This window comes from Erythrolamprus reginae, chromosome 6 (assembly GCF_031021105.1).
Source record: "Erythrolamprus reginae isolate rEryReg1 chromosome 6, rEryReg1.hap1, whole genome shotgun sequence".
In the NCBI taxonomy this organism is placed as follows: domain Eukaryota; kingdom Metazoa; phylum Chordata; class Lepidosauria; order Squamata; family Dipsadidae; genus Erythrolamprus; species Erythrolamprus reginae.
Genome location: NC_091955.1, coordinates 71,784,102 through 71,805,922, shown reverse-complemented (window position 1 = coordinate 71,805,922; position 21,821 = coordinate 71,784,102). Strand labels below are relative to the sequence as shown.

The 21,821-nt window shown below is 41.7% G+C and overlaps 2 protein-coding genes across 3 annotated transcripts in view; one reads left to right on the top strand and one right to left on the bottom strand.

Annotated features, from left to right (window-relative positions):
- Positions 1-21,821, bottom strand: part of LARGE1 (LARGE xylosyl- and glucuronyltransferase 1) — a 447,356-nt gene that overhangs the window by 274,711 nt on the left and 150,824 nt on the right. Inside the window, exon 3 of the mRNA XM_070756235.1 lies at positions 10,663-10,964. Within this exon, the coding sequence (XP_070612336.1) occupies positions 10,663-10,964 (302 nt within the window). The remainder of the gene's footprint in view (positions 1-10,662; positions 10,965-21,821) is intronic.
- LOC139169711 (tigger transposable element-derived protein 1-like) lies at positions 5,875-8,435 on the top strand. Of its 2 annotated transcripts, none has more exons than XM_070756237.1 (2): positions 5,875-6,396; positions 7,013-8,435. In XM_070756237.1, exons 1-2 carry the CDS (start codon positions 5,889-5,891, stop codon positions 8,362-8,364), a joined length of 1,860 nt encoding a protein of 619 aa, XP_070612338.1. In that variant the 5' UTR covers positions 5,875-5,888; the 3' UTR covers positions 8,365-8,435. The 2 variants fall into 2 exon arrangements, with proteins under 2 accessions (XP_070612338.1, XP_070612337.1); XM_070756236.1 differs by having other exon boundaries at positions 6,995-8,435.

Sequence of the window (21,821 nt, the reverse complement as noted above, 5' to 3'; positions counted from 1 at the left end):
CATAAGCCTCTCCTATAAACACATAACTGGCATCTTTAGTAACAGGATAAGTGGTGAAAACCCTGAAGGCAATTCTGGTGTTAGGGAGGTTTCTGTTAAATTTGCAAATGGGCTACTGAACTACTGAGGATCTCATGACAAGAAAAAGTGAGCACCATTGCTCATTTACTACTGCAATGCTCTCTACATGGGGCTACCTTTAAAGAGTGTTCAGAAACTTCAGATCGTGCAGAACGTGGCCGCGAGAGCAATAGTGGGGCTTCCTAGATTCGCCCACGTCTCGTCAACACTCCGCGGCCTGCACTGGCTGCCGATTAGTTTCCGGTCACAATTCAAGGTGTTGGTAATGACCTATAAAGCCCTACATGGCATCAGACCAGAATATCTTTGGGACCATCTTCTGCTGCACAAATCTCAGCGATCAATAAGGTTCCACAAAGTTGGCCTTCTCCGGGTCCCATCGACTAAACAATGTCGTCCGGCGGGCCCCAAGGAAAGAGCCTTCTCTGTGGCAGCCCTAGCCCTCTTGAATCAACTCCCCCCAGATTAGAACCGCTCCCACCCTCTTTGCCTTTCCTAAATCACATATGCTGCCAGGCATGGGGTACTTGAGGTACTTGATTTACCTATGTATGGTATGATTGAATTGTATGGTTTATAATGATATGGGTTTTTAGATGTTGCTTTTAAGTATTGGATTTGTCACATTATTTATCGCTGTTGTGAGTCTTCAGAGAGGGGCGGCATACAAATCTAATAAATAAATAATAATAATAAATAATAATTGGTCAGCATCGGAAGTCTCCTTTTGTTCAGAAATATCGGCTACAGCATGACACTAATCTACAGTGAGCAATTTATTGGTAAAAGATATAATCTCAAAGACCATTTTATCTATACAGTACAACCTTTTAACAGTCATTCCCTTGGACAAAACTGGTTGTACTCCCATAAATCTTTGGGTCCTGAGCCATCTATTTAGGTAGCATTTAAGTTTAATAAATAATAACAATAATTATAGCAATTAAATCCAGTACATTTCATCTCAAATATAAGAATGCATGGGGGTTTCCTAATAGACTTTTTACTTTTAGGATAAATTTTTTTTAATAAAGCAAATCCACAAAAAAGTGCAGAAAAATCAATGTGCATTCTCAGCCAAAAATTAATTAATTAATTAATTCGTTCATTCATTCATTCATTCGATTTGTATGCCGCCCCTCTCCGTAGACTTGGGGCGGCTCACAACACAATAAAACAGTTTATAACAAATCTAATAATTTACAATTTAAAATATTTTTAAAAACCCATTATTAAGCAGACATACGTACAAACATACCATACATAATTTGTATAGGCCCGAGGGAGATATCTCAGTTCCTCTATGCCTGACAAGGAGTTTACAAAAGGTGAGGGGGGTGGGGGCAGTTCTAATCTCTGGGGGGAGCTGGTTCCAGAGAGTCGGGGCCACTACAGAGAAGACTCGACCCCTGGGGCCCACCAAACAACATTGTTTAGTTGACGGGACCCAGAGAAGGCCCACTCTGTGGGACCTAATCGGCCGCTGGGATTCATGCAGCAGAAGGCGGTCTCGGAGATATTCTGGTCCGATGCCATGAAGGGCTTTATAGGTTATAACCAACACTTTGAATTGTGACCTGAAATGATTTCGTAACAGGAAAACAACAACAACAACCACCTCTAGATTATTTTAAAGATGTTCTGCAAGAAGACCCCTCATTAACTGAGAATAACTTTAATTATTATGGGTAGTTTTTCACCTTACACCCATAATGGAGCTTGTCCACTAGAATCATTAAGTTATAGCTGTCGTAAATCAGGTGACATTATCAACCTGATTTTACAATCTTTTCACTGGTAGCGGTTACCTGAATCACCATGGTTGTTAAGTGAATCCATGGTTGTTAAGCAAATGCATTGTTCTCTAGGAGGTGGTTTTATCAAAACCTGGAAGTCATGGGTCCCTCTAAGTGTGACATGCTCCTTAAAGTTTCTCCCCAGCCAGGACTTACAACCTTATGTCCTGGAGCTGCATTGAACCTTCAAGAAATATTGAGAATTAGAGCCACTGTGGTGAGATGAGAATTTAGTTCCTACTGCCTTGAAATGAGAAACTCTGAAATGATAAGTGTAATGCTAACTTTTTTTACAACTTACAACCTTTTCACCATATCAAGAAAAAAAGGCAGAAATCCTTGTCCTGCTTATTTGCTGAATTCCTGGGCTTCTGAATTCCTAACACAGACTTAACTCTTTTATACTCTACTTGTGCCCAATCTACCTTTCATATAGCCAGTGCAGTGAAGAATCCACCTCCATTAATGCAGGAAGACTTGAATTGCTATGAATAAAGATGATTAGTTTTTGTTGTTTTTTTAAATTCAGAAGGATAAATAATGAACACTTAGTTCTAAAATCATTCTCTTGACAAGTGTGACTCAGCAAACTGTTGTAGTATAATCCTACTGGAAATAAGTGCTGCTGTGTTCAGTGAGACTAATTCCCAGACAAGTGAACAATATTACAGCAAAGAGAGTGGAACAATGAGTCAGTCGAGGTGACTGGGGCACGTACTTGTCCACCTGTCTGGGAAGAGTTTGATCTGGTGACACCTGATGAAGTGGACAAGGCCATTGGAGCTGTGAGTTCCGCCACCTGTTTACTGGATCCGTGTCCCTCCTGGTTGGTCTCGGCCAGCAGGGAGGTGACACGGAGCTGGGCCCAGGAGATTACCAACGCTTCCTTGGGGAGGGGAGTTTTTCCATCACTCTATAAAGAAGCGCTTGTGCGCCCCCTCCTCAAGAAGCCTTCCCTGGACCCAGCCGTACTCAACAACTATCGTCCAGTCTCCAAACTTCCCTTCATGGGGAAGGTTGTCGAGAAGGTGGTGGCACTCCAGCTCCAGCGGTCCTTGGAAGAAGCCGATTATCTAGGTCCCCAGCAGTCGGGCTTCAGGCCCGGTTACAGCACGGAAACCGCTTTGGTCGCATTGATGGATGATCTCTGGCGGGCCCGGGACAGGGGTTTATCCTCTGTCCTGGTGGTCCTCGATCTCTCAGCGGCTTTCGATACCATCGACCATGGTATCCTTCTGCACCGGTTGGAGGGGTTGGGGGTGGGAGGCACTGTGCTTCAGTGGTTCTCCTCCTACCTCTCTGGCCGGTCGCAGTCGGTGTTAGTGGGGGGTCAGAGGTCGACTCCAAGGTCTCTCCCTTGTGGAGTACCTCAGGGGTCGGTCCTCTCCCCCTTGCTATTTAACATCTACATGAAACCGCTGGGTGAGATCATCCAAGGACATGGGGTGAGGTATCATCAATATGCCGATGATACCCAGCTTTACATCTCCACCCCATGCCCAGTCAACGAAGCGGTGGAAGTGATGTTCCGGTGCCTGGAGGCTGTTGGGGCCTGGATGGGTGTCAACAGACTCAAGCTCAACCCGGATAAGACGGAGTGGCTGTGGGTTTTGCCTCCCAAGGACAATCCCATCTGTCCGTCCATTACCCTGGGGGGGGGAATTACTGACCCCCTCAGAGAGGGTCCGCAACTTGGGCGTCCTCCTCGATCCACAGCTCACATTAGAGAACCATCTTTCAGCTGTGGCGAGGGGGGCGTTTGCCCAGGTCCGCCTGGTGCACCAGTTGCGGCCCTATCTGGACCGGGACTCATTGCTCACAGTCACTCATGCCCTCATCACCTCGAGGTTCGACTACTGTAATGCTCTCTACATGGGGCTACCTTTGAAAAGTGTTCGGAAACTTCAGATCGTGCAGAATGCAGCTGCGAGAGCAGTCATGGGCCTACCCAGGTATGCCCATGTTTCACCATCACTCCGCAGTCTGCATTGGCTGCCGATCAGTTTCCGGTCACAATTCAAAGTGTTGGTTATGACCTTTAAAGCCCTTCATGACACTGGACCAGAATATCTCCGAGACCGCCTACTGTCGCACGAATCCCAGCGACCGATTAGGTCCCACAGAGTGGGCCTCCTCCGGGTCCCGTCAACTAAACAATGTCGGTTGGCGGGCCCCAGGGGGAGAGCCTTCTCTGTGGCGGCACCGACTCTCTGGAACCAACTCCCCCCGGAGATCAGAACTGCCCCTACTCTTCCTGCCTTCCGTAAACTCCTCAAAACCCACCTTTGCCGTCAGGCATGGGGAAACTAAACATCTTCCCCTGGGCACGTTGAATTTATATATGGTATGCTTGTGTGTGTGTATGTTAGTACAGGGGTTTTTCTTAAATTTATAATATTTTAATTAAATTGGATTATGTATTGGATTGTCTTTTCACTTGTTGTGAGCCGCCCCGAGTTTTCGGAGAGGGGCGGCATACAAATCCAAATAATAAATAAATAATAAAATAAATAAAGAGAGTGGAACATGGGTTTTTTTTTAAAAGCTAGGAAAAACACAAGAAGCTGGCGAATACAGATCTGAAACTATTAAGATAATTTGTTTCTGTTGCAGAGTTTAGTTAAAGATTTCCAATAGTTTCCTTATTATTTGACAGTGGGAATCAGGGAAAGCTATTTAGCTCCGGCCATGCCCATTGCAAAAGCAAGCTAGGAGTTTACCAGTGACTGCCTAGAGCAGGGGTGTCAAACGGCAGTGTCATGTGATGTATCAGGACTTTTTTCTCCTTCGCTAAACTGGGTGTGGCCATGGCCAGCGACTTTGACAGCCCTGGCCATGAGTTATTTCCAAAGTTTATTTATACTTCTGTTTATTATCCTTGGGTTACTCGATTAAGTCTGATCATACTGCATATGCAAGCCTATTGAATATTTATTTGTTTGTTTGTTTGTTTGTTTGTTTGTTTGTTTATTTATTTGATTTGTATGCCGCCCCTCTCCGTACACTCGGGGCGGCTCACGGCATACAATAAGACAATTCATAACAAATCTAATAAATTTAAAACTTCAGATCGTGCAGAATGCAGCTGCGAGAGCAGTCATGGGCTTTCCCAAAAATGCCCATGACACACCAACACTCCGCAGTCTGCATTGGTTGCCGATCAGTTTCCGGTCACAATTCAAAGTGTTGGTTATGACCTATAAAGCCCTTCATTGCACCGGGCCAGGTTATCTCCGGGACCGCCTTCTGCCGCACGAATCCCAGCAACCAATTAGGTCCCACAGAGTGGGCCTTCTCCGGGTCCCGTCAACTAAACAATGCCGTTTGGCGGGACCCAGGGGAAGAGCCTTCTCTGTGGCGGCCCCGACCCTCTGGAACCAACTCCCCCCAGAGATTAGAATAGCCCCCACCCTTCTTGCCTTTCGTAAGCTTCTTAAAACCCACCTTTGTCATCAGGCATGGGGGAATTAAGATATTCTTTCCCCCTAGGCTTCTACAATTTATGTATGGTACGTTTGTATGTATGATTGGTTTTAAAATAAGGGTTTTTAGCTACTTTAGTATTGGATTGTCGCATGTTGTTTTTACCACTGTTTTTAGCCACCCCGAGTCTATGGAGAGGGGAGGCATACAAATCCAATAAAATGAAATGAAATGAAATTTAAAAACCCCATTATTAAACCAGTCATACACACAGTCACACCATACATAAATTATATAGGCCCGGGGGAGGGAGGGGAAATGTCTCAATTCCCCCATGCCTGACAGCAGAGGTGAGTTTTAAGGAGTTTATGGAAGGCAAGGAGGGTGGGGGCAGTTCTAATCTCCGGGTTACCTTATGAATATGAAATGTGATATATAGAGAAAGTAAAACCTAGTACAGTGGTCCCTCGATTTACGCGTTCTCGATTAACGCGAAACGCTGCAACGCGGTTTTTCAAAAAATATTAATTAAAAAATACGTTCGCGTTTTTTTTTGCTATACCACGGTTTTTCCCGCCCGATGACGTCATGCTGATTGCTGATTGGCCAAAATCTCAACCAATCGTTGCAAACGCAAAAAAAAGCTTTGCAACTGAACTTTTGGAACTTGTTCAGACTTGTTGCAAGATGCCTCCTAAACGTTGTGCTCGGAGTGCTGGCGGCGACGCTAAAAAGACCAGGAGGATACTCACAATTAAAGAGAAAATTGACATTTTGGACATGCTGAAAGGGGGACGCTCTTATGCAGATGTTGGTCGGCAGTATGGGATCAACGAATCGAGTGTGCGAACCATTCGTGACGACGAGAAAAAGATAAGGCAAAGTTCCCTGATGGCCTTCAACAAGGCTGCAAAAAGAATGGTGACTCCTAGAAACAAACGGCTCATGAAGATGGAAGCTGCTTTGTCCCTGTGGGTACAAGACTGCCGCAAAAAGAGCATTGCTTTGGATACCAACACTATCAGAACCAAGGCACAACAATTGTACAACCGTCTTGAAGACACAGAAGAAGGCGATGCAGATGAGGGAAACGCAGGTAAGGGCTGGGGTTTTTTATTCTGTCATTAGATACTGTATTTAAGTGTTTTTTAAGGAAGGAGCAGGGAAGGAGGGAGGGAAGGAGGGAGGGAAGGAGGGAAGGAGGGAGGGAGAGAAGAGAGGGAGGGAGGGAGGGAGAGAAGAGAAGGAAGGAGGGAAGGAGGGAGGGAGAGAAGAGAAGGAAGGAGGGAGGGAGGGAGAGAAGAGAGGGAAGGAAGGAGGGAGGGAGAGAAGAGAGGGAGGGAGGGAGGGAGGGAGAGAAGAGAAGGAAGGAGGGAAGGAGGGAGAGAAGAGAGGGAGGGAGGGAGGGAGAGAAGAGAAGGAAGGAGGGAAGGAGGGAGGGAGAGAAGAGAGGGAAGGAGGGAGGGAGGGAGAGAAGAGAGGGAAGGAGGGAGGGAGGGAGAGAAGAGAAGGAGGGAAGGAGGGAGGGAGGGAGAGAAGAGAGGGAAGGAGGGAGGGAGGGAGAGAAGAGAAGGAGGGAAGGAGGGAGGGAGGGAGAGAAGAGAGGGAAGGAAGGAAGGAGGGAAGGAGGTGGGCATTTACTCTTTATGCTTTCATTCAAGTCACTTCTCTCTCCCTTTCCTGTCATTCTGCAGCCTCAGCCTCAGCCTCAGCCCCAGCCACATTCACAGCAAGCAAAGGGTGGTTTGAGAAATTTCAACGGCGCTATGGCCTGAAGAGTGTGTCATTGCACGGAGAAGCTGCCTCAGCAGATACAGGTGCAGCAGAAAACTTTGTCCAGCGCACGTTTAAAGAGCTAATTGCAGAAGGGGGCTACCTTCCAGAACAGGTGTTCAACATGGACGAAACAGGCCTGTTCTGGAAGAGGATGCCTTCAAGGACTTTCTTGATGCAAGATGAAGCCAAAGCCCCTGGCTTTAAGGCCATGAAAGATCGAGTGACTTTGATCATGTGTGGGAATGCAGCAGGCTTTTTGCTGAAGCCAGGGCTAATTTATAAGTCACAAAATCCAAGAGCCCTCAAGAACAGAAATAAGAATGCATTGCCAGTGTACTGGATGCATAATGCTAAAGCATGGATTACAAAACCCCTCACGCGGGACTGGTTTCATCAGTGCTTCATCCCACAGGTGAAGGATTATTTGGCTGGCAAAGGACTGGATTTCAAAGTGCTTCTCCTAATGGACAATGCTGGCGGCCATGATCACCTGGACCATGAACATGATGGGGTGCAAGTTGAATTCTTGCCACCAAACACCACATCGCTTATCCAGCCGATGGATCAAGGTATTATCCGTGCATTTAAGGCACTGTACACGCGCAATTCTCTTGGAAGCATCGTGGAAGCAATGGATGCTGATGACAACTTCACATTGAAGGCCTACTGGCGTCAGTACACAATTGCATCTTGTCTGAAGAACATTCAGAATGCCTTGACAGATATGAAGACACAGACAATGAATGCCTGCTGGAGGAAATTGTGGCCAGAAGTGGTGCATGATTACAAGGGATTTGCTCCCGAAGAAATCCAAGATGCTGCAGTCCAGAACTCTGTGAAGCTGGCACAGGCACTGGGTGGAGAAGGCTTCGTTGACATGACAGCAGAGGAAGTCAATGGTTTGCTTGATGAGCATGGCCTACCGCTGACAGACAAAGATCTGGAGGAGCTGACCAGGTCAGCGAGTGAAGAAGAGGAGGAAGCGGAAGCTGAACAAGCTGAGGAAGAAGAAGATGTTGGCCTAACGCTTGAGCGGCTTGCAGAACTGAACAGAGCCACTTCAAATGTACAACGCATGGTGGAACTTTGGGATCCCAACATGACTCGCTCTATACAGTTTAACGCCTCCCTTGACAACATCTTTGCACCATACAGATCCATGTTAGCCCAGAAAAAGAAACGGCGCCAACAACTGCCCATGACCATGTTTGTCACAAAAACCAAGAGGTCTGTCACACCATCACCTGCAGCGTCCATTGTAGAAATGGTGATAGAAGAAGATCCCTAGTTACTGTATCCCAGTTATGCTAACCCCCACCCCACCCCAAAAAATGTAAATAAATATGTTATTGTTCATAACTTAAGAGTCTTATTCAATGTGTACAGTAGGTAATGGTAATTAAGGGGATGGGAAATGGTAATTTATGGGTTAAAAGTGTTGGGACTGAGTGGCACACAGTCTGTACAGAAGAATGAATGAATGACTGAGTGAATGAATGAAATTCAAACACAGGTGAGGGCTGGGGGGTTTTATTCTGTCATTACACAGTACAGTAACAGTACAGTACAGTAACAGGGAGGGAGAGAAGGAGGGAAGGAGGGAGGGAAGGAGGGAAGGAGGGAGGGAGAGAAGAGAAGGAGGGAGGGAGGGAGGTTTGCCATTGCCGCCAGCGCTGGCCCTGCCCCAAGAAAGCCGGTGAGAGGAAGGAGAGAAGGGAAGGAGGGAGGTTTGCCATTGCCGCCAGCGCTGCCCCTGCCCCAAAGAAAGCCGGTGAGAGGAAGGAGAGAAGGGAAGGAGGGAGGTTTGCCATTGCCGCCAGCGCTGCCCCTGCCCCAAGAAAGCCGGTGAGAGGAAGGAGAGAAGGGAAGGAGGGAGGTTTGCCATTGCCGCCAGCGCTGCCCCTGCCCCAAGAAAGCCGGTGAGAGGAAGGAGAGAAGGGAAGGAGGGAGGTTTGCCATTGCCGCCAGCGCTGCCCCTGCCCCAAGAAAGCCGGTGAGAGGAAGGAGAGAAGGGAAGGAGGGAGGTTTGCCATTGCCGCCAGCGCTGGCCCTGCCCCAAGAAAGCCGGTGAGCGGGGCGAATCGGGCGGGCGGGGGGTAGCGGCAAGGAGCCCGGAAAAATCACCATTGCATTGCCAGCCTCCGAATTTGCGTCGCTTCACCTTCTGCGCATGTGCGGCCAGGGCGCGCATGCGCAGAAGGTTTTTTACTTCCGCATCCAGTATAACGCGGAAATCGGTTAGCGCGGGAGGTCTTGGAACGTAACCCCCGCGCTAACCGAGGGATCACTGTATACTTGATATTTTATTATTGCTATAATAAAGAAAGCTAGGCTGAAACAATGGTTAAAGTGTTGGACTAGAAGCCAGGTAAGTAAACTCAGCTCAGTAATTTATTAGTCAGTCCTAATAAGGGCCAGGCTCTAGGACAACTCAACTATGAAAACAAAGCTCTTGTTACAGGGGTGTTCCCTGAGTGTGGTTTTTAAAAAAGTCAAGATGTTGGGTAGGCAACAAATGGGCACAAAATGTTGACACACACACAAAACAGGTGGAGATTTAATTGCACTGCTGTGACTACTATCTTGACTTTTTCCAACTCCACCCAATTGATAGCTTTGCGATAAGAACTACAGGAACAAAAGTAGATTTTATAATCCTGTGGGGTAAACACTAAGAGGGAACAAGCATTAATTGTATTACAATCACTTCAATATTATTCCTATTATATATAAAAGTTTAAAACCTGTTTTTTATTAATTTCTGCCTGCATTTATGAAAATCTTTTTCTAGGTTATAGACTGAGAGTAAATAATAATGATGTTCCAAAGCTCTTCCAGTACACAACAGATCATGGTGTGTTACCCTGTTTTCCCCAAAATAAGACATCCCCAAATAATAAGTCCAATAGGTCCAATCAGGCTTTTGAGTAAATGGTCATAAGGCTAAGGGTTCAAAAAAATATAAGACACAAAAAATATAATCAAGGTTCAAAAAATATAAGACAGGATCTTATTTTCGGGAAAACATGGTATTTTATAATGCTTATATCTTCTGAGACTTAAAGTCAACAATAGAATTATCAGGAGTTTTGTAGACAAACTATTAATTTCCACAGAACTTAATGGTTTTTATTTAATGTATTTTAGGTGTCTTATTCCTATACTCCTATTATATTTAAATATTTTTCAGCAAATGTACTCTCCATATCTTAAGATTCTCTCTACATTATGTAACTCTATTTACAGACCATCACATATGTTTTCTTACGTTAATTATAGATTCTGTCCAGCTTATATTTCTGTAACACTAAGCTAGGTATTAGTAAACAGATGGCATCTCTTATTAGTGAAACTTTTTGTTTCTTAAAGGAGAGATACTTTTGCCAAATTAGTGTTCAAATTTGACAATCCATGTTTGTAGCAGGTAATAAACAAAGTAAACAGATGATTCTGTCCCTATCATGGACGTATTTTTTTCTTTGCTGCAGTCACGGTCAAGATTCAAAAACCTAGCAGAGACTATTCCAATTGCATCAACTTGATTCACTTTTAGAAACATGGCTTAGCTAGGAAATCATCCGCTTACCTCGCACTTCTCCACTGCTGGCTGTTGTCCACATTCAGAGCTGTTCCCTGCCACGATGCCAGCCCGGAGGCTCTCACTGTCCCCAGTCCCTTCTTCCATGGAGTACGTTTTTGAGTGATTGCCTCGTCGGTGAGACAGGCCCCGGCTCTGGACCAGGCTGAGCTGCTTGCGTAATGCACGGTTTTCCTCTTCCACTTCTCGCATGCGAACTTCCAAGCTTTCTCTTTCACGTTGACTCGTGGCTGTGTAATGAGGGCTGTGGGGCTGGGATTCAATTGGAGACAATGACACTGGCTTTCCATCTGTAGTGAAACAAAAGAAAACAGAAATTGTCCCAAGTGGAATTAAAATGTCAAAACTCTGCAAAAGTATCAAGATTAATTTTCACTCCAATAAATCCTGAGACCTCAATAAATAGTGCATATAGTAATATACAAAGACTCCTTATACAGTGTTCCCTCGATTTTTGCGGGTTCGAACTTCGCGGAAAGTCTATACTACGGTTTTTCAAAAAATATTAATTAAAAAATACTTTGCGGGTTTTTCCCCTATACCACGGTTTTTCCCACCCGATGACGTCATATGTCATCACCAAACTTTCATCTGCCTTTAATAAATATTTTTTTAATAAACTTTAATAAATAAACATGGTGAGTAATAATATGAATGGTTGCTAAGGGAATGGGAAATTGCAATTTAGGGGTTTAAAGTGTTAAGGGAAGGCTTGTGATACTGTTCATAGCCAAAAATGGTGTATTTACTTCCGCATCTCTACTTCGCGGAAATTGGACTTTCGCGGGCGGTCTCGGAACGCATCCCCCGCGAAAAGCGAGGGAATACTGTAATGTAAAGCAGTAATGGGCTATTTATTGAATACTTGATAGTTTTTAAAATTGTTCTTCCTTCTCTAGTATCTTACTATGATCATTAATTACTTTTAAAACAGGATGTAATTAAATAGTATGTTTTTACCTTTAATAAACGCTTTAATCATTTTAATCATTATCTAGAATCGAACTTTTATAGCAATTAAAGAAAATTGAGCTACTTGCCTAATCTGTTCTCATACTGAACCTTGTGGGTCCAGTACAAAACCTTAAAATGTTACTGTGCTCCTCAACAAATAATGCTGTTTATCATTTGTACTTTTTGTGGCTTTCAAATAATGTGACTTAATCAACTGAAAAAGAGTCCAAGCACCTATTTGAAAACTTATCTTGGTCGGTGAGCCACTCCCACTCAGTCACATGACCTTTAAGTCATCCGCGGTTACATAGAAACATAGAAGATTGATGGCAGAAAAAGACCTCATGGTGCATCTAGTCTGCCCTTATACTATTTCCTGTATTTTATCTTAGGATGGATATATGTTTATCCCAGGCATGTTTAAATTCAGTTACTGTGGATTTACCAGCCACGTCTGCTGGAAGTTTGTTCCAAGGATCTACTACTCTTTCAGTAAAATAATATTTTCTCATGTGGCTTTTGATCTTCCCCCACATGATTATCGAGTCACTCCCACCTGATCACATGGCCTGCAAGCCATTCCTACCCAGTCACATGACCATTAAACCACACCCACAAAATAAACCATGCCCACAGTATAGCAGTAAAAAATTTGGCAGCCCATCACTGGTGTAAAGACAGTCTACAATCAAGCCAGGACTCAGAGTCTTTGCTGGATTCTACAAGCATTCAGATGGACAGATAAAGTTTACAAAGACCCAGCATCCTCCATTTTGTGGCAAATGTTCTGGTTGTCTAACCCTTTTTTTGTTTCTCCAGTTCAAGGCAAAAAGTTGCAGGGGGTAAAAATCCTTGCTTCTGTTCCTCTAGTCTTCAGCCTGTAGTCAAATAAGGTTTTTAAAAGGGATGGAGACTGGACAGCAGAAGTGGGGAATTTAGTTTTTGCACCTATTTTGCTGGGAGATGGAGGAATCAGAATTCTATGAACAGCTTTTCCTAGCATATTGAACAAACTAATTTTGCTGTATATTTTTCTACTTTCCATTTGAATAGATCAATAATTGCATTGTCCCAATTAGGCAGTAATATCCACACACATTAAGCAAGTTGCCCAGATACTTCATAAACAAACCATATTGATATATTTCTCCAGTTACTTCAATTACAGTTGCAATTACCTTTCCGACCAGCCTTCCTTGATGGTAGAAGATGGTAGGAAGGAAGGAAGACAGACAGAAAAAGAAAGGAGAGAGGGAAAGGAAGGGAGGGGAGAAGGATAGAAAAGAAAAGAAAAGAAAAAGAAAGGAAGAAAGAAAGAAAGAAAGAAAGAAAGAAAGAAAGGACTTATGACCACAATTGAGCCTAAAATTTTGGTTGCTAAGCAAGAGCATTGTTAAGTGTGTTTTACCACATTTTATAAATTGGCCATGCCCTCCAGGTCACCTGACCACCAAGCCACGTCCACCTGAGGGAGTGGGAGTGGGGGTGGAAAGGGATGAGGATGAGTTTGTAGCACCAAGGGGGCGGTGGACTGAAAAAGTTTGGGGACCACTGCATAGAGCACTGCACACCAAGACAACTAGACACAAGGACAGGGTTTTTTTTCCAAATATCATCACTCTGCTAAGCAAATAATTCCCTCACCATTGTCAAACTATTCATTAAGGCTGCATCACTATTACTATTAGTCCTCTCATCATTCCTATCACCCATCTCCTCCCACTTATGACTGTATGATTTATATTAATATTGAATGTTTTCTGACAGCTTATTTGCCCTATGATGATCACTAGGTGCTGTACCTCATGATTCTTGACAAATGTATTTTTTCTTTTATGTAAACTGAAAGCATATGTACCAAAGACAAATTCTTTGTGTGTCCAATCACACTTGGCCAATAAAGAATTCCATTCCATTCCATTCCATTCCCCTATTCACTGGGCTTCTTAATTAGCAATTGCATTCACTTTCAAACCATTATATGTTTTTCACCTTTATTTCATTCCTAACTTTCTAATCTCTTATCTATATTCTTTGATCTTTTCCACTTATACAAATATTGCATCATCATCGTTATCATCGTCATCATCGTCATCATCATCATCATCATCATTTTCCAGGAATCATGTGCATTCCTCATTATTTGCAACCTCTTTTACCTTGTACCATTCTTTTTTATCCAATATATATAATATAAAGACTTGCAAATAGAAGTAGAAAGCAAACGACAGCAAAGATAATACCAACAGTGTTTCGGATGCAATCTTAAAACATCTGGAGCACCCTTTGAACATCTTCAGCATTGACAAAATTTCACCATTGCAAAAGGCAGCTTTGCTTGAAACAGTTTACATCCTGTGAGGATACCTTTCATACCATCAAACAGCATATTCTTATCGCAGGTCTTTGGGAACTATTCAATATTTATTTTATTTATTTATTTTTATTTATTTATTTTGTCCAATACACAATACACATTGAAGAGAATAGACAAGTAGAAGGATAGAAGAAAAGATATAAAAATAGGGGAGAACATATATGAAAGGAAGAAAAGATATATGAGATAAAGGAGAGACAATTGGACAGGGGATGGAAGGCACACTAGTGCACTTATGTACACCCCTTACTGACCTCTTAGGAACCTGGAGAGGTCAATTGTGGATAGTCTAAGGGAAAAATGTTGGAGGTTAGGGGTTCACACTACTGAGTCCAGTAATGAGTTCCACGCTTCGACAACTTGATTGCTAAAGTCATGTTTTTTACATTCAAGTTTGTAGCAGTTAATATTAAGTTTGAATCTGTTGCGTGCTCTTGTGTTGTTGCGGTTGAAGCTGAAATAGTCATTGACAGGCAGGACGTTGCAGCATATGATCTTGTGGGCAACACTTAGATCGTGTTTTAGGCATAATTAATATAAATATAAATATATAGATAAAAGTACCCAAAATCCAGTGTAAACATCTAGTTATGTGAGCAACCATGATAATGGTGTTTTTTATTATTGCAAGTGGTAAACTTCATATATTATTTTCTATAGACATGAAGAGGGGAAAAGCAGTGCTATCAGTGTATGATTTTTTAAAATAACTTTCTGCTTTGCTCCAAAGTTATGCAATTCAAAGAAACAGCAGGCATTCCATATTATCTTTGGCTTTATGGCAGGGGTAGAAATATGTAACCTGCAGGTCATAGGCAAAACCCTTTTCTTTGAAAACCTATACTCTCGTACATAATTTTTTTGTTTCCCTCGCCTTTATTATTATCATCTGTCTGTGCACTTTTCTTTCCCTCTCTTTTATGATTTCTAAAGTTGCTTCATAATGTCTGAATAACATCTTTATCCTGGAATAAATAAATAAATACATCCAACACTTTATCCTGCATTGAGACTGATCGTCTTTTCATGCAAACAAAGTTAATCTCAGTCTCTTAGTGTATGCAAATTCCATATAGCTTTATTATACTGGATCAAAGTATTTGCTGCTTTGTGACAATATATAAACCTAAAATTCTTAATTGGGCTGACCAGTGCAGGAATCTTGCTGGGTAAAATTCTTCATTAGTAGAAAAAGAGCTAAAGGGGGCAAGTTGTCACAGCTAGCATGTATGGGAACTTTTTAACTATGGAGCATCCAAACATAAGCAAGTATTTTCTTGGTAGGATTTCAAGCTATAGTCACAAAAACTTTACACAAATAAATGGTTCATATTCTGGATTTATTTCATTTATTCTTTCATTAATTAAGTTTTAGTGACTTCAACCAATGCCAGGTTGGTGACCTCAGTAAGACTAACATAAAAATAATAAAATGCAACAAATGAATTCCAATATGTCAAAAATAGGTACAAAATAATTATAAGCTGGCAATCCAAGTAACAAAGCATATATAAAATAAATCCTATGTATCTGTGGTCAGCACATATATTTCATGCCATCAGATGGAAGGGAACAAGCCACAAAAAACCTGAAAATAAAGAAGCTAAAATGAGGTTTGTCTTCTAAATTTCCTTCAAAGTTTGAAGAAAAATGCACTGATTAAGTACAGGCATATGCTTGATATGTATAATATGCAAGAGAGGGAGGAAGACAGAGGTGGCTTTCATTATCTATGATCTCATTTCAATGCTTGTTAAACAGAGACCAGACCCCAAGAAATTCAGTGAAGGTTTTTACCTATTTGCAATTTGAGACTTCAAATTTTCTTTCTTTATATGGGTCCTAATTGGCAGACAGTTTTTCAATCCTTGATTTTCTTCTGGAAGTCTGTTAAAACTTAGTTATGTCAACAGGCTTGAGGGTTTCACAGAAATTGAGATTTAATGAGATTGCTACATTGCATGTAGCATCTAATGCTTTCCCTAACACTTCTCAGTTTTTATAATAATGATACTAATTTTGTACTTATACAGCAAGGGTGACAAACTTTATTTTATTGAGGGCTGCATCAGGGTTGTGTTTGACCTTGGGGGCCGGGTGACCATGGCTGTTGTGAGTCTTCTTGTCCACCTCTGGTAATGATAGATTCTGAGGAGGATGAGCCAGGCCCATATCGGTACCCTGGGCCAGTAGTGTTGCCAGCTGATGCAGAGAGTGAGAGTGAGGGAGAAATAGACCTGGATGAACCCGAAGGACCACCAGAGGTAGCAGATATGCCAATGACAGTAGAGTTTGACTTAGAGGAGGAGGAGCAAGATCTGGAACCTTTGCTAGATGTCTGCTTGAGAAGATTAAGAAAGAGACAAGAATATTTGTATGGAAAAAGGAAGTACCCTGTGGTTTGTTAACTCTAGGGAATTGTGATTACTTCCTATAGGTATTTAAGGGTGGAGTATGGATATTTCGGGGTGGAGTTACAACATTTTGCAATGGAGTCGGATGATGATTTGAGGTCTCATCCAGGTTACACTAGCCATCTGTTATTTCCCTGCTAACAATCCTTGGAGAAAAAGTGCCTTGTCTGCTGAAATGATGGAAAGCTGTAATTTGTAAGTCTGTGAAACCGGAGAATCCTTATCTCATGAAGGAATGTGAGCAGCTTTGATCTTTGGCAGCAGTCTAGCCACGAAACTGTTAAATCTTAATTAGCCTCACTGAAAAATTGCCGAGATTTATCACATGCATGCCTTTAGCTTGTTAAAATGAGACTTCATGTATAAAGAGACTGATTTGAAATATCTGTGTGTGGATTCCTCCTTTGTTTTCAAGCTGCGTAGGCTGGGATAAAACAATGGCCAGGGTGAGTATAGCCAACTCAACATCACTTGTGTCACAATGGCCTCCTGCAGAGCTTCATTTTCACTAGCAGCGGGCTTCAGGAGGCCATCATGGGTGAAAATGGAGCACAGGAGGGCTGTGAGTGTGCCCCGACACCTGTGTTCACTAGCAGAGGCAACGCGGACTGTTCTTTCACTGTTTCCAGAGTGGGTCTGAAGGCCAGATCTAAGCACCATGTGGGCCAGATTGTGGGCCTTGAGTTTGACACCTGTTATAGAATATTATTTTAGGATTTTGTTGCATGCCACCAGGAGGCATACAAATGAATGAATAAAGTTTTTGTTCTTTAAAAGATCTCATTCTGCATGGTTTATGTTCCACAGTTGTGACACAGGATCTGGATCCTCATGTATAATAAGGGTTTTGTTACCTGGTCATCAAAGTTTATATACACAAAGAGGAGTGGTGGCTTCCCTTCACTTAATGTGTTGAAGTGAGGCCCTGGTCAAGGGGCAGTTTAATTTATCTCCAAATGGCTTAAGAGATTATTCTATTTTTATCCATCGACAATAGAAATATGATTATTGACTAATGAACGTTTAACAAAACATAGTTTATAGCAGTAGGTCAAATTTTCATTTTCTGGAATGCACCTTTTGTTGGCAATCAGAGTATAGCTTGAAGCAAGCGCTAAAATGAGCTGGCGTGCCGCAGCAGGTAGAGTGCTGTACTGCAGGCCACTGAAGCTGACTTGTAGATCTGAAGGTCAGCGGTTCAAATCTCATCACTGGCTCAAGGTTGACTCAGCCGTCCATCCTTCCGAGGTGGGTAAAATGAGGACCCGGATTGTGGGGGCAATAGCCTAGCTCTGTTAAAAAAGTGCTATTGCTAACATGTTGTAAGCCGCCCTGAGTCTAAAGAGAAGGGTGGCATAAAAATTAAATAAATAAGTAAGTAAGTAAGTAAGTAAGTGAGTGAGTGAGTGAGTGAGTGAGTGAGTGAGTGAGTGAGTGAGTGAGTGAGTGAATGAATGAATGAATGAATGCCTGACTGACTGACTGACTGACTGAATAAATAAATAAATAAATGAATAAAATGGGAGGATTTCTATTAAGAATTAATGTCTGTCTCGCAGTCATGAGACATGCGAGGAGTGTCCTTTCCATATCTAGCAAAAATGTTTACACCCAGTATCCTACACTAAATTTATAAACCACTCTGATGTAGCATCAGCTGGAACTACAGAATGCTGCCTGATGAGGAATGGTGATAGCTGCCTATAGAGCTGCTAAATGAAGCCAAGCTATTTTCTCCAGATGTCTCCACTGCAAACGAGGCATCCTTTAATTCTAATATAAGTAAGCCACTGAAAAAAAAAGAAAGAAAAAAAACCTTGCAAATTGAAGAAAGGAAGCTGGAGACAATGTGACCTTGAGAGGGTTATGCAGACTATGCACCTCCCATACGTGGAGGTCCCAGTCTCCTTGTCTCTATCTAAAGCATAACTGTAACAGAGAAATGTCAGATGGTTATGACAGCACTTTACCGCCTCTATAATTGGGATTAAGAACAGTGTGTTCATTCAGCACATATCATATTAACCAAAGTCTATTTTTGGTTGCTACAAAACCCAGCCCCACTTTAGCAAAGTAATTAAGAAACGTTATAATTTGAAAAACAGAAATGAAGAAACATGGATTGTATTGAAAGCCAAAGACATTTTAAGAAAGGCATGTTAACAAAACAGCACCTTAGTTGCAAACTATTTTAGTTCTGGCCATTCTCCAAACTCAAGCTGCTTTGTGCACACAATATTGCCCCACACCTATGATTAAATAACCCTACTTTGCGTGTGGATCAATGTGTGATGAAATCATTTGCACACACACAGACAATTACTGCATTATAAAGTATGCCTTGCCAAAAAGGCAACCAGGATAGATTTCATGATTGAACGGGCCAGAATATTGATCATGATTATCTCTCTTACAAGTCATGAGCATACTGAATAGAAAAAGAGGCTAAACTGTTCACACAATTATAATAAGGTGCCATTATTTCCGCACATCTAAACCGCCTTTCTACAGAAAGTTATCAAGCTTGTGCAAAACATCAACATAATAAATCTAGAAATACATAAAAATATCTAAAAACATTAAAATCATAATGTTATACCAATGTAAAACAAAAATAAGATAAGCCTGCAGTTATCAATCTCCTTGCAACAAATAATCCCACTGTTGTTTCCTTTTATATAATATAAAGATCATTCTAGGTATCCGTGCATAACTTCAATAGAAATACAGGCCTTTGATAGTTTTCTAAGGTGCACACACAGTATTTACTGTATTCAGTGATGCTTAGTTTTTTTATTAGAGATGTAAAAGTCTGAAACATGAGAAGTGACTCAAACAGAATAAAATTACATGAATACATGTAATAGATATGCCACGTATTTGTAACATACATCTATGAGCCACAGAGTGCTATGTAGCATCAATCTATGTAAATCTTTTAAATAAATATTTTTAAATAAAAATCACTGCCTTGGTTTCTGAATATCCAAACTTAAATTGTTTGTAAGATTCTTAATCTTCAACTCCAACTTTTGATATACCCTGTATCAGAGGTGGGTCCCACTGGGACTTGAACCTGCAACCTTTGCCTTGTAAGGCAGAGAATTATCCTCTAGGCTACAGTATCCAATCCCTTCAGCTCTGCACCAGGGAAGGGTTACATATTTTTGTGTCGTATCACCCTGGTGTATTGAAGGAACATCACAGCTCCTTATTTGCCTCTCGGCCCAACCCAGGGCCATTTCCAAGGCAGTTAATTTTATTGATAGCTGACAATTCTATCTGTATGTGTCACATGTTTGTTTGTTTTTTGCTGAATTTGAAAATTAAGGGAGACTAGGATAGATCTATTATATATATATAATTTCCTTTTCATTATCAGCAAAAATATGTTACACACACACACACACACACACTTTTGTCAGCCAATCAGATTGCATTACAATCTGCATAATTTTTTGTAAATTTTTGTTTTGAACATTTACTGAAGCTGAGTTTCTGAAACTGCGCATACGTCGCATACGTCGCTATCTTGTTTTCAGCTTTTCTCCTCAAATTTTTTGCTACTGCATTTGCGCTACTTTTAATGAAGTAGGCAAAAGTACATCTCCACTAAAAAAAATGGTTTTTTCACTCTCTATCTCTTCTTTTTTGGAATGAAGGCAGTACTAAAAGTGCAGCAAAAAAGAGCAAAAAAATTATCAGTACCGAGTAGAAAAAACATTTTATCAGGGGCTTAGCTTGACCAAGATAATATATTATCAAGAAGAGAGGCTTTACAAAGATAACACATTATCAATATTGGGGGGAAAGCTTGGGAAAATTGGGTATTAATACCTATTAGAATTTTAATCAACCATCAGTGCTGCTTTTATTGAACTGTTATTTCTTGAAAGCCTTACTATTGCAAAAACTGTTTAATAAAATCTTTTCCTAAGCATGTTAAATCCCCCAAAATTACTTGGAGGGATTTGAACTCTGGAAAATGAGATATTTCTGAAATAATTCTACCAATTGCGATTATTCATAGACAAGATACTGCCTTATTTCTTTGAGCTACCAGATCTTGGCTGCAAACTTCCAGTTGAACAATAGTTAAGTAGTAATCATCCAGAGTTTTGTAGCTCTCAGCCGTACTCTTTGTTTCTACCAGCAGTAACACTTAATATGCCACAAATTTTTTCCGCAGAGATTTTGATTTCAGCCTAGATACTATTAATTACTGTAACATAGCCAAATAGCGGAGTTTCTTGTGCAATTAGGTATTGCACAAGTATTCAGTGCAATACTACCTCTGCTCATTATGTTTCCATTTCCTTTTTCTCCATGCATTTTTATTTCTTCATCAAAGGTTAGACTATAAAATTTTCATGTCTTTTTGTATTATATTTTTTAAGGTTCTGAGCATGCTGATGAAACTACTATATATACATAAATGCACTAGGATAAATTGCACTATTTTTTGTCTATAATATTTACATTCTACTTCTCTTCCAAACTACTTCTCTTATTCCAATTTATTTGCACAATAACATTAAGAAGTAAATTAGGCTAAAATAAAATGTGATCTTCCCACAGACACCAGTGAAATTGGAATTTAGCCCTTGTTCTCTATAGCAGTGTTTTTCAATCAGTGTGCTGTGGCACACTAGTGTGCCGTAAGACATAGTCAGGTGTACCGTGGGGAAATTAAACATGGGTCCCCAAACTACCATTCCTGCCAGGATATTCCTTTTGTGTCCATTGAAACAGGCCCAGGTTTCACACTAAGTGAGTATAAATACAATTAGAAACGATATTATTAACTATATGTATAATATGTACTGCGTTAGAGTGTCATTTTGTGTCATTTTGGTTGGTGGTGTGCCCCAGGATTTTGTAAATGTAAAAAATGTGCCGCGGCTCAAAAAAGGTTAAAATCACTCCTCTATAGTCTTAATCCAACAGTCTACACCAGTGATGGCGAACCTATGGCACGGGTGCCACAGGTGGCACATGGAGCCATATCTACTGGCACGCAAGTCGTTGCTCTAGCTCAGCACCAACGTGCATGTGTGATTTTTTATTTTTGGCTCATGCAGAAGCTCTGGGTGGGCGTTTTTGGCTTCCAGGGGGATGGGGAGGGCATTTTACCCTCTCCCAGCTCCAGGGAAGCCTTTGGAGCCTGGAGAGGGTGAAACACCAGTCTACTGGGCCCATCAAAAGTTGGGAAATAGGCCATTTCTGGCCTCCAGAGGGTAGGTTAATCTGTTTTCACCCTCCCCCAGCATTGAATTATGGGTGTTGTTGTACATACTCCTGATCAGTTGGAGGATGATGAAGATATTGAGGACTCAGATTCAGATAGTGTTTGTGAAGTAGTGGGGCCCCCGGGGTTATAGGTAGTAGAACAGGTGGGAGGC